Below are 12,500 nucleotides of genomic sequence, written 5' to 3' on the forward strand. Positions count from 1 at the left end.
TGGAGACACTGCGCCAGTGGGCGGCCAGCCAGCCACTGCTGACCAGTGAGCCTACTGTCCCTCTGTCTTCAGTACAGCCTAGGATGTACTTTGATCTGAGCTGCCAGCTGCTGGCGAAGGCCTGCATAGACAGTAGATGCATGCTTCTGAAGGTGTGGCTCATCACAAACACAAATATTCGGAGTCTGTTGTATATGTGTTTGCTCTGTTCTAATATCCAACGATGCATTATAGTGACAAGCTCCACTGAGTTTATATTTAAATAAGTATATTTAGTAGGTTTTTGAAAAAGAATAGTAGTAATGGATATTTTTGTTATAAGGATCTTTATAAAAGAATGGAGAAGTCTAATTACTCCATTAAACAAGGAAAATCATATCTTCAGCATACCAATGGGTGTTATAGTACAATCTGATAATCATGCAGACCTTTCAAAATGAAACACAAGACAGTTAATTTTCCACTTACTCAAAGCTTTCTAACTGCACAGTGCTGAACCTTCTAATACAAAATATAAGATGGCATGTCACAGCACCTCCCCCTATCCCTGAAAATTGTTGGGAGCTGTGAAAAACATGTCTCTGCTTTGCGAAAGTGCCTCTTAAAAATCATCTAGCAGTTCAAATGGCTTTTCTATGTTGGTTCAGGTGTGGGATGGGACAAAGTGTGGGTACCCTTTACTCGATGTGGCTGTGGCTACTGACACCTGGGAGGGACAGTCCACCACCTCAAAAGACAGAGAGGACATGACTGCCAACATTCTAGTCTATGACAACCATGTGGAAGTAGCAAAAACTTTGAAGGTGAGAAATAAATAATTTCCCATGATTATGCATTATGTAAACCTAATGCTGTTTTATAATATGCCATCAATATTATAAAATTAAATATTATTGTGAATACACAGGAAAAAGTAAGAGACTGAAAGCTGTTGATGCTTTTTCAGCTGTCTATATGATCTGCAGCCCCAGCAGTTTCTTGTATGTGAAAGTCCAGGTAAACATAGAATATATGCATTAAATTCATTTAAGCTTTGTCCTTCAGAATTCCTGTATCATTACTGAATATATATATATAATATATGTATTTACTGAATATATATATGTATATTCAGTAATGATGCATATTTTTATATAATATTTTTTTTTCTTTTTTGGCCAGTAACTTAACCATCAGGCACACAAGAAATGTCCTGTGTGATAGTTATTGTAGGCTCCAGAAAACATGCTCTTCAGCCTCGGTGGGGTGTTTTTAAACAGGCAATAGTGTAATTCTAGTGACATTTATAATGCATTTGGTTCACCTGGTGTGGGTGGATGTACCCTCAAATTAAATTAGATGGTGTACATTTCAACTTTTGTAGTGAGTGCGACGACCCCAAACAGGAATTGTCAAAAGAACTAGTAGTAAGTGTCCCTGTCCAAATACTGCCAGATTGCACCATCTAGCATTAATAAAGGCAACATTGACTAAGAAACATTTTATAAACTATTGTTTTAATCCACTAAACTGCAGTTGGGCTTTAAGGTCGTTAATTAGAATCTGTTTTAGTTGATCTTGCCTGTTCTCTTAGGCACAGGCATTTGTTCTGACTACTTCACTGCTGTGGACCATATGCTACTTGTACCTCAGACAACAAATCAACACTTACATTTTTACTATTGATAATTTCTCCATATATTTTAATGAGGACACATTTTTGCTACTAAGAATTCAGTTGTTTTATTGATTTGTATAACCAGAATCATGTAAGAGAATCATTTATATTTGAATGGACATCAGTGAGACCCATGCCTTTGCATCATTGCTGTACATTTGTCCTCAGTGTTGTCAACAGGTGAGAATTCCCTTTAATGCTTAGTGACATGAAATCATACGTCTCTTTTTTGTGGTCTTTCGGCTCTGCCTTGCTTTTTCTTATGTAAAATCTAGAGATGTGTAAAGAAGAAAAATTCCAAGAACACTTACAGACTTCCGTTTTTACTCTTGGTATTAATATTTCAGTAAGAACTTGGCTTTTATGCCTCCTGTTCAGTGGGTGGTTTGCTTAGATATGTATTGTTGCATTGTTCTTTGTTTTTTCTCTCATTCTAATGATTCAGAAGTTATAGTTTTGTATGAGGTGTTTTTAGAATTTTTGACTGGAAGCAGTTAGCAGTTTTGAGACATGTGGAAAAAAAACAACTCACTTAGAATGTGTGTATCCTTCCCCTAACTCCTATGGAAGTATTACAATAGAAAATGTGACCACACAATCATACCTTTTATAGTGTATTTTTGCACTTGGTCTAAAATTGCATTGTGTGGTTTACTATTTTCTCTGGACTTGTTTAGTTGTGACTGCTTTTTATTTGTCTCGCAGTTTGTTAATACTATCTATAAATGGGGATTTTGTGGACTGGATATAATACAGAACAGTTTTAAGGTCATCTCCTTACAGTCTGTGTAATTCCTTTCAGTCTGTGTTTAATATCTATGTTCCTAACATGTGGGACTGTATACATTTCAGTGCATAGGAAGTCGCAAACCAAAAATATTATGTTTTGTAGGTGATGGGCATAACAGTATTGCCCTTTTTCCTAATGTTTTTTTCAGCTATCTATTCTTTTAGTTCCTTATTTGAGGTTTCAGTGCAGAAGTGTTTGTTTTTGACTTTGGCCATTAAGAGGATGGCCAACGAGTATTCATTTGCGAATGATGTACCTGTATACTATGTCAGCACAAGACAATTGTCAACAAAATCCATCTCCTGCTTGCCATAGTCCTGTTAAAGGGTCTCTCTATAGCCAAAAGCTATCAATACCTTGAAGCAGAACTAACCCAGCTCCCAGTTGCATAAAACACCTTAAGTAGAATTTTTTCTTGAGATTATCTGTATTTATTTCTTAAGGTTAAGTGTGTTGTACAAAAATGCCTAAAGTTTTACCTTAAGAGAAATGTTCATACACCCTTACATTTTCTCTGTTTTGATTTTCCCTTATGTAGTCCCTTAAGTGTTGCAGGAGTACCTTAAGGTTAAGTTTACATTAAGTACATTAAGTGTTGCATAAAGTACCTATAGGATACTTTAAAGGTAGCAATACCTCACCTTAAGATTAAATTCTAAAAGCCTACGATATGGCTAAGTCCACACTGAATGCCAGCCAGAATGGTTGAATCTTCAGTTCAGATGGTGGTAGACTCCCTCCTGTCAAGCATGTCTAGGTTAGCTACAAATGTAGGAATTTTACTTCTGCTTACAATGTAGCAGCTCGTACAGCACATTCATACCATTAGTTAACCAAATGAAACACAGGTACTTTACTGTGTAGCTTTTTCTGCTAAATACTTTCAGTAACTTCATTTTGGCTTATATTGCGTTGCTTTCATTGGGTACTTTAGTCTAATGTTATCTAGCTAACATTTAAGCTTTTCTTCAGTTTTGCTGGACTCTCTTCTGAATGTATTCCGCTCCTTTTTTGTCAAAACAGACAGGTTCTAACATTTTTAACTGCTTGCATTTTCCATTTGACTGCCAGATTTCTAGTATTCATCTTCAGTTATTTCCTCTCACAATTTTTTTTCCCCTGCATTCATTGCCAGTTAAATTTGCTCCTTAAAATGGCCTTTCTTTTGATGTATTCTTCCAAGAGAACATTTCTCATTCCTCAGTCTAGTTTTCAATATTTTCTGTTCTGACTACTTAAACTATTCAGTCAAAAACTGACCTGAAGAGTTAAAGTTACACTCACGTTAAAGTGGTGATTCTCTAGTGACAGTTTCTTCTGTTAATGAGAGGATGCTGTCATGGAAACAATGCAGCAAAACCTCAGTAGCTGCAGTAAATCCTTCACTGTTTTCCCTTAAGTTAAGTAATGTTTGAGGGCCTTTAAGCAGTTCCCTTGGTTAAGTGCAAATCCTCCCTTAAGTTTTATATGTATGGGGAAAAACCTAAGCTGTTTTATGCAACTAGGCATATATCTTCAGATGTTCAGCTGAGCTGAGGTGCAAAGACTAAATGGCTGGCACACCCTTTGAAGGACAGTGGTTCCAGTGAGACTTCCATGATTCCAAGAAAATGTGTTTATTGACACTCTGTCCCAATAAAGTGCATGACCAGTCGCTTTTGTTGTTCCACAAACAACCCCTTTTTTGTTTGGCTTGACTTCCATATAATGAGTACCATCTGAGCTGTGGTGTCACAAGGAAAGAAAGAAGCAAACACAGCAGGGCACACTGCAAACAGGCTATGTGTGAATAGGTCACTGATTATTAGAAGGCTGTGTTGAATCCAAGGTCTATGTAGTAGATTCTGGTCCTGTTCCTCCACAGCTGTATTAAACATTTGCGAGGAAAGCTCAAACTGACCATGTATTGTACGTGAACATGAATACCTCAGTTGTTTTTGATATGGTTTCAATTGACTCTTAAGGTTGTTTATTTGCTTGTTTTTTTTTTGCGTCATATCAGAAATAGAATAGAACACTTATTTTGGTTTATTTCCTGTTTGTCATTTACCTGATCTGCTCTTATTAAAACAGCATTTGATAAGATTAAATATTCAGAGGCTCAGATAATGTGTTTTAATGCCTATTGATTGACTTGAATCACAGAAGAATAAGAATATTTCCTTGCCATTATCAATATCTGTGTACTTTTCATTGCAAATATTGTGTAAAATTGTTTACTTTACAAACTTTAGCACTGGGGAGGAGAATGGAGGGTGAATAAGTCAGGGCATTAGGATTAAGTGGACTCGGAGAGATGGCTTTACACTGGTGAGGAGAGGGTCACATCACTATGGCTGTGACAACAAGAGGTACTCACAGTAAAGCTTTTGTGCATGCCCAAGACAGATTTTTTCATACTTGAACGTAACAGTTAGAGTAAGTTTTCTCTAGATTGTTGCAATAAAATAAGTCTTTCTAAGATAGTAAAAAATGTTTCCATTCAGTATAACAGACCTGTATATTATTGTATGTTGCTGAGATTCTATTTTTAATTGCCTCTTGGGTTTTCTGTTCTTTAAACACATTCTATACTCTGAATAATTTTTTAAAGGGAAACTGAATTCAGCAGAAGAGGCTTATTAATGGAGTATGAACACCAGGAGATATACGTGTAGCTTTTTAGTGTGAGAATTAGTGTGCAACAATGTGACATCCTGCCTGGATTCACGTCTGACCATCAATTATTCATACAAGGAAAGAAAGGGTGCACCTGTGCTGTTTGAACACACAAATGCTCTCTGTCTGTGATCTCCCGACAGCAGGGGGGGGGGGGGGGGGGGTGATACCTGCCTGCTGACTTTTGGGGTGTGTGTGTGTATGAATGTTTCAGTTGCTTTTAATGAAGAAAACATGCATGCAAACAATATTAACCAAAGATGATTCCTGATGTTTACTTAACTAGATACATGGTGACAATGTACCCTGCTATTCAGCTAAAAAATTAAAACCACTGACAGGTGAAGTGAATAATATTGATTATCTTGTTACAGTGGCAACTGTGGTGCGATATGCAGCAACTGAACTGTCAGTTCTTGAATTTGATGTGTTGGAAGCAGGAAAAATAGACACGCATAAGGATCTGAGTGATTTTGGCAAGTGCTAAATTTTGTTGGCTATGGTCAGAGCATCTTCAAAATGGCAGGTCTTGTGGGGTGTTGCTGAAAAATGTTAATGCTGATTATGATAGAAAAGTTTCAGAAGTGCATTGCAACTTAGTGCTTGTGGGCTGCATATGGACTATCCAGAGAGCCCATGCAAACACCTGTCCACTGCCCAGAGCATTTTGAATGGGCAAGTGAGCATTGGAACTAGACCATGGAGCAATGAGCAAGAGGGTGGCCTGCTCTGATGAATCACATTTTGTTTTATAAAGTGGATAGTCTGGTGTACATTACTTAACTGGGCAAGAGATGATGCCAGGATGCACTATGGAAAGAAGGCAAGTCAGCAGAGGCAGCATGACGCTCTGGGCAATGTTCTGCTGTGAAACCTTGGGTCCTGGCATTCATGTGGATGTTACTTTGACACAAAACCACCTACCTAAACTTTGTTGCAGACCAAGTATAGCCCTTCATGGCAACAGTATTCTCTAATGGCAGTGGCCTGTTTTAGCAAGATAACGCACTGTGTCACATTGCAAAAATTGTTCAGGAGTGGTTTGAGGAACATTACAAAAGAGTTCAAGGCAACTTACAATTATGACTGAGCACAACTTTAGCAATTGCGGGTTAAGGGCCTTGCTCATGGGCCCAACAGTGGCAACTTGGACGCGGTGGGACTTGAACTGGCAAACTTCTGATTACAAGTCAAGTACCTTAACCACTGAGCAACCACTGCCCACAGCCATGATATGTGTATCAAGTATACTGGCCATCTTTAATAAATGAGCATATAGCTCATATAGTGGTTATCTACCCTAAGATAAGAGTAAGTGTGTGTACTAAAATAGGACCCCCCTTTTGCTAAGCTCTTTGTTGGATGAATTGAGAAACATTTTTCAACAATATGCTGGATCTGTACCCACAGTATTTCTCTGATACATTGATGACATTTTTGGAACTGCTACTTGCACATTTGAAAAGCTCCACCTGTTAATTTTTTCCTTCTTCAAATTTCACCAAGCAGTGGAACTTACATGGAGTGAGTATAGTACATTTGGGTATGAAGATAACAACATTTTTTTTGACACTTCAGCTAAATTTGGAAATGCAAATGGTCGAGTGCTTGAATTTCTAAAACAGTTGTCAGTTTGTCCTGCATTTATTCAATAAGACTTGAGCATTTCAGGAAATGCTAGATGTCAGGCAGTTTTTGGGTAGTCTGGAAAATGTTTGCTGACATAACAGAACTTTCTGAGACGAAGATAGCTGCAGAGTTGCATACTTTCAGTTTACATTTACACAGCCAGGGAATCTCATAGAAGCTTAGCCAACCTCAAAGACCTGTTCCTTCTGCTCTCAGGGGAGTGAGGGGGGTGTCTGTTCTAATATAGTGCTGCACAATAATGGATGGATGTGCAGTAAAACCCATATCTTTGTGCTGTTGATGGATAATTGCTTAGAAAAAAAGCATATTAATATTGGTTTGATATTGAACTCTGCCTGATATTTTATGGAGACATGATGGATTTTTGGCTCCTGTTTTGTATCAGTGGACATTTAGCCTATATTTCAGGGCCTATGTGAGCCCAATCTACATTTTTATAGAAAAACATCTGAACATGAGTTTGATCTGTCCCTGTCTGCATTTGTTTTATATGTAAGAAATTCAACATGCTGATGGTCAGTGTTTTGTCATATATAGATAAGAACATGGCAATATCAGTTAGCAGTATTTGTATCTGTGTATCTAGATGGGCCTTTTGCGTTGGAGAAAAGTATATAGAAGACTATTTCTTAATATATTTAATTTTGTGCAAAGTCCATTTGTCTCTGTTCATCTGGTCTCTTATAATATTTGCTTTGCTAATTAAAACATTCGCCCATCTGGTCAAAACCATATGCAGTGCATATTTCCAGTGGAAATTTTAAAACCTAAGGAAGTTATCTCAGGCTGTCGTGATAGGGTCTTGACTTTGGCCTTATTGCTTTTGAGTTACTTTACCAAACTGAAATCTTTTTTATTTTTATTTTGTGTTTGCTTTATAGTAATAAGTGTGTTATAGGAATTGGCTTGGCTTTGTGAAGGGCATCTTTTCTTGTTTACATAACATGGCTCTCCAGTTCTGCTCATTTTTCCATATAGATGAGCACCCAGTCAATGCCTGTTATCCTGCTGCATATACCAACAAATCTTTGGTTAATGGAGTTTTCTACACAGGGTAATGCAGCCTTTGTTGGAGCATTGCTTCATTCTAGCTGCTCTATTTGACTTTCACTGTAGCGATTTTCACACTTGTTAGTTCACACCTGCCGGTGGACTGAAATCAATGTGCTGCACTGATTTGCAGAAATGCCAGATGTGCATGCAAGCAGCAAGTGTACAAAAGGTTGGAAATGTTTTTCTTGTCTTAGACTGACCAGCAGAGACATGTAGTATCAGGAGACCAGCAAGTTAAACAAGGATTTTTAAAGAGTGAGATAATTGGTTCTTGGTTCGTTTACTACAGGGAGAATGGGCAAAAAATAAATTATTACTTGGTATATATAAGGTAGATGTGTAAGTAAATGTTTCTAATTTTATACTTGTAAAAATCCAAGAAGGCCTGGTGTTGATCAGAAGTAGTAAGAGCTGATAATGTGGGAGGTTGGTGAGGTTTATTTATGGGCCTAAAAAGGCCATAAAACCGATGGCAAGCTGTTTGTTGGAAATGGTTCATTGATGAGAGGTAAAAGCAGGCTGACATGAATTGTGCAGATCAATATGTAGTGTACAGTTAACAGTTTTGTGGTGGGGTTTTTTTTGTTTGTTTTTTTGCATTTTTACCCATCTACAGTACACGTTATGTATGTGATGTTTTCCCTTAAGGCGAAACATGATGACAGGGCTATGTTCCATTGAATAATCACAATAATCACTTTTCTAACTGCACAGATGTGTTCAGGTAAAGAATGATGGGGCGTGAATTACGACATCAAGTTTCAGCTAGGCTGTTAAATTTGTATGGATCTGTCATTTTTATAGAATTTTTATACACATTTATCTCCCAAGTAGCAACAGAGTGCACTTCTTTACTGTCAGACTGAGGTTTTTCCCAAAAGCTACAGCCCTGCCTATGGCTTGAAATGAACTGCAGTGAAATGAGCAGCCCTGTCTTTTGGCATTTTTAGTTGGGCTCTTGAGGTTTACCAGCCAAAACTACAAAAGTCAATGCCCAATCATGCAACCAGATCTATTAAGAAGGGTGTAGACAGTGAGATGTGGGGGAGACTAAATGCTAAAGATGGGTAGTGGTGGTGTTTTAGAGAGCAGCACATCCATTCCAGGTTGTGAATTTATTAGTTTACTACAGCCTTGTTTTGTTGCCATTTCTCCTCCCTAAGCTGTTAGCTGAGAAAAAAAACAGCTTTAATAAATGATGGTGCAGACAGTAATGCTTATGAGCTGCAGTGCTGTGACATGGAGTGGTGTTCCAGTCCTTCTACTCTCCCAGTCCAGATGCACCGAAAGAAGACTGACATGTGAAATCCCGAGAGCTTAGTCCCTCTGACTGCTCCTTGTCACTCACAGTAAAGGAAGAGGGCTGGTGTGTCTGGCTCTCCCTCGCCCTTGTATCATGGCCCTTATCATCAGAGGTGGGGGAGGCATCCTGCTTGGTAGCCACACGCCTGCCGTGTTTCTATAAAGCCTCTACTACTCATCATGTTCTTCTTAAGCAGCAGTGTCATCATGTTCTTCTTAAGCAGCAGTGTCACTGATGGACTGCATAAATTGCATAGTAAATTACTTGGAGCAAATATGTAGAAATATTCAACTCTGTAGAAATATTTCTGCCCCACTGCTGGGCTGCCAAAGCACCTTCATAATGCAGAGCAGTGTGAAAAGTAAACCATCTGCATTCTTTGCTTTTTTTTTTTTTTTTTTTTTTTTTGCTGTGCCAGCCCAACACAAGTGCCAGCATTGCGTTCTGTGCTTAGTGAACATCTCATTTTACATGGAGAAGAGCCAGTAGGGCCCTACTGCTGTACAGCAGCTTATCACAAACCACTTGGGTACCTTTATCAACTCCATCAGCTATGGGTGCACTTTTAGAACATTCGTGGCAAATGAGTATTTGCTACATTCTCAAGATTAGATTGCAGTGTAAGGGTGCAGCAGAACACCACCCCCTGCTGGCCATGAACCTGTGTTGTTTTTTTTTAGATAGTTCATGTATTTTCTCAAGTAATTAAAGCATTTTTGCATTGGGTGATATATTTTTATTAGATTATTATCTTGTTGCACATCATGCACTGTATTTTGCACTTAATGGCTCAAAACAATCACTGACAAAGATGTCTTGCCATTGTTCTCTTTCTGTGAGATACAAATGTGAGACTCTGGTTTTATACCAGACTGCCCCCTGCTGGAGAAGGTAGCTGGATTTGCTGTTGAACCTTGCAGAATTGCAGACCTTTTAGATACACTGGACATAAGTTAAATATCATTACAGACTGTAATGCACAGTCTGCAGCCTCCTAAACGTGCTCTGCACCTGTTCATGTGTGTCAACAGCCTGGCACGTTCCTGCGCCTTTACAACCTGCATGCTGTTCCTCAGAGAGATTCTGAGCAGCCCCCTGATGTGCCCAGCCGCCTCAGCTTCCACCTGCACGGCGGCACATCATTTGGCCGCGGCTTGCGGGTCCTCCCGTCACACAGCCCTGATCTCCAGCCCCTTAAGAGGTCAACTAAGCTCTGCTTTCTCATCTTTGAGATTATATCTTTATTCTAAACAAGCTACATTCCTTGTTCATACAGTGTGTAATGAGAGTATTAAGGGATAATACCTTTAATGATGATATTAAGGAATAGTTTCTGTTTCATAGCATTTGTGTTGTTCTTTTCATCCTGCCAGTTTATCACATCAAGTCTTTTTCCTCAACACTGACTATGCAGACTGTTGGAGAGCCATGCAGATAGAGCAGTTGAGAAAGAGGTGAATGATGACACACTGCTAGAGGTTTGGTATACTCCACCTGAGTCTGTGGGTAAGTGCCTCCCCACCGTGTTTGAACCTGTTAGACCAAAAAATTTATTTTTGTTTAACTTTTCCACTTACGTAACTTTCTATTTATGTAATCTATCTATGATGTTGCCCCTACACAGCTGATCTTAGAAATGTAGGTCCTAGTAAGTTATTTTATAGTTTTGTATTGCATACCTGGTGTACATATTTAAATAGATCTTGATTAGGTCTTGATAAGCATGCATGAAACTCAAAAGCAGAATTTTTACGATTTCAGGTGCAGCGATCACTGAGGAATTTTATACAGGTGAACATCAGATATTAGTGTTTTAGTTTGTTAAATGGCTTTGTCTTCAACTGATGTCGCATGCTTTTAGGTTATATCACTTGAGTGCAGCTTTTCCATTATGCCTATTCTTTGTTGTTTTTGTTTTGCTTTTTTTTTTTTGCTTGTTTTTCCTGAAAGTCTATGTTACAGAATTTAGGTGCAAATTATGAATTTTTACTGGAAAAGTAGTGAGATGATGCCTCGCATTTGTGTGAAATTGCATGTGTTCAGTTCAGACATGCAGGCACACACTGCAGCAGGTATCCCTTGCCCATGTGAAGCGATCCACTCCACCTGTGGTTTGTCACGTTCGTGCCCAAGTGCGGTCCTACAAGCCACGGAAACTATACCAGTGCCTCAAACTTTTCTGCCCGCAATGCAAATCAATGTGAGTGTATCACTTCACTGCCATAACTTACACATGGTATGATGAGATTGACATGTTCTGGGAACAAATGGAATTTCCATTTTGTAACATCACAACAGTTCATTTTCGTTTAGTTTAATATGTAATATGTTTTCAAATGCATTGTCTACACTTAATAAGAGGTTAAGACTTAAGACTTTCTGCATTGTGACCCACCAGAAAATGGTAAAGTGCATATTGTGATTCTGCCACAGAGAAGAGGTCCCTGATGATGGGACCATAGCTCAGGTGTTCCAGGAGGCTCTGAGAAACAGCCTGCCCTGCAGTGAACACTGGGCGGTCACCTCGTCAATGGATGCCCCCGGGGCAGGCAGAGTCATCACCATGCATGTGGCCTCTGACATGGTGCTGGACAACACTCACTCTCAGCTGCTCTTTCTCGAGAGTAAGCCATACAGTGCAATGAGAGCAGTGCTTTCTGATTTTTGAGGGATTAGACTGAAGCAATTATACAGAGACACCTTCCCCTCCCCCTTTCTGTAGGTCTAACCCTGGATGAGATGTGTGTGATATCAGGCATGCATAAGAACATTGTCCCAGTGCAGTCAGAGAACAGGAGAATGAAACTGCTTGATTTCTCTGCTCCATTCCTCTTCTGTGGAGACAAGAGATATTACGGGTCAGAATGAAAACGTTTAGTGGCATTGATTAATTTTGGTACTCTCACTCAGTGTTCTCAATATTGAAGCTATTAGGCTGTTTAATTTTTTTAAATATTTGTAGTTATCTTTCATGTCATAGAACAGATATTTAATATAGCCAAGTTTGCAGTTTTCTTCTTTTTGCAACAGTAATGCCTTCATATTGTGTTTCAGGTGCAAACGATGCTCTCGGTCCACTTTCGTGGAGCCTGTGGTTTCTGGAGGAGAAATGTGGGATGAGCATGATGTGGCCAAAGGTAGAATGTTTCTTATTAACAGTACCATTGGATACCTGTCCATGATATGACAAGGATCAATTGTTCTGTGATTGAAAAACCTTTTCGTGATGCTGCTGCCTTCTATCCACAGCTCTTGGTGTGCAGCTCATGCAGTACACTCTGCTAATACAGTTTGAGCTCCAGGATGGGACCAGCACTCTGGATGCCCTGCTTTGGGAGGATGCTGTGAGTGAATTTATTGTATTAATTTGAAAAATAAATGAGTAATAA

At 38.9% G+C, this 12,500-nt stretch overlaps 1 protein-coding gene across 3 annotated transcripts in view; it reads left to right on the top strand.

Moving 5' to 3' along the window:
- pot1 (protection of telomeres 1 homolog) overlaps positions 1-12,500 on the top strand; it is a 22,603-nt gene that overhangs the window by 9,146 nt on the left and 957 nt on the right. For all 3 annotated transcript variants that reach the window (XM_081712054.1, XM_081712055.1, XM_081712056.1), the window contains exons 9-18: positions 1-152; positions 648-803; positions 10,143-10,312; positions 10,526-10,617; positions 10,873-10,902; positions 11,155-11,311; positions 11,545-11,735; positions 11,834-11,969; positions 12,166-12,248; positions 12,361-12,455. The exon at positions 1-152 is cut by the window's left edge and continues 142 nt beyond it. In XM_081712054.1, the coding sequence (XP_081568180.1) occupies positions 1-152; positions 648-803; positions 10,143-10,312; positions 10,526-10,617; positions 10,873-10,902; positions 11,155-11,311; positions 11,545-11,735; positions 11,834-11,969; positions 12,166-12,248; positions 12,361-12,455 (1,262 nt within the window). The remainder of the gene's footprint in view (positions 153-647; positions 804-10,142; positions 10,313-10,525; positions 10,618-10,872; positions 10,903-11,154; positions 11,312-11,544; positions 11,736-11,833; positions 11,970-12,165; positions 12,249-12,360; positions 12,456-12,500) is intronic.

This window comes from Electrophorus electricus, chromosome 4, assembly GCF_041902795.1.
Source record: "Electrophorus electricus isolate QZ-2024a chromosome 4, ASM4190279v1, whole genome shotgun sequence".
NCBI classification, from domain to species: Eukaryota; Metazoa; Chordata; class Actinopteri; order Gymnotiformes; family Gymnotidae; genus Electrophorus; species Electrophorus electricus.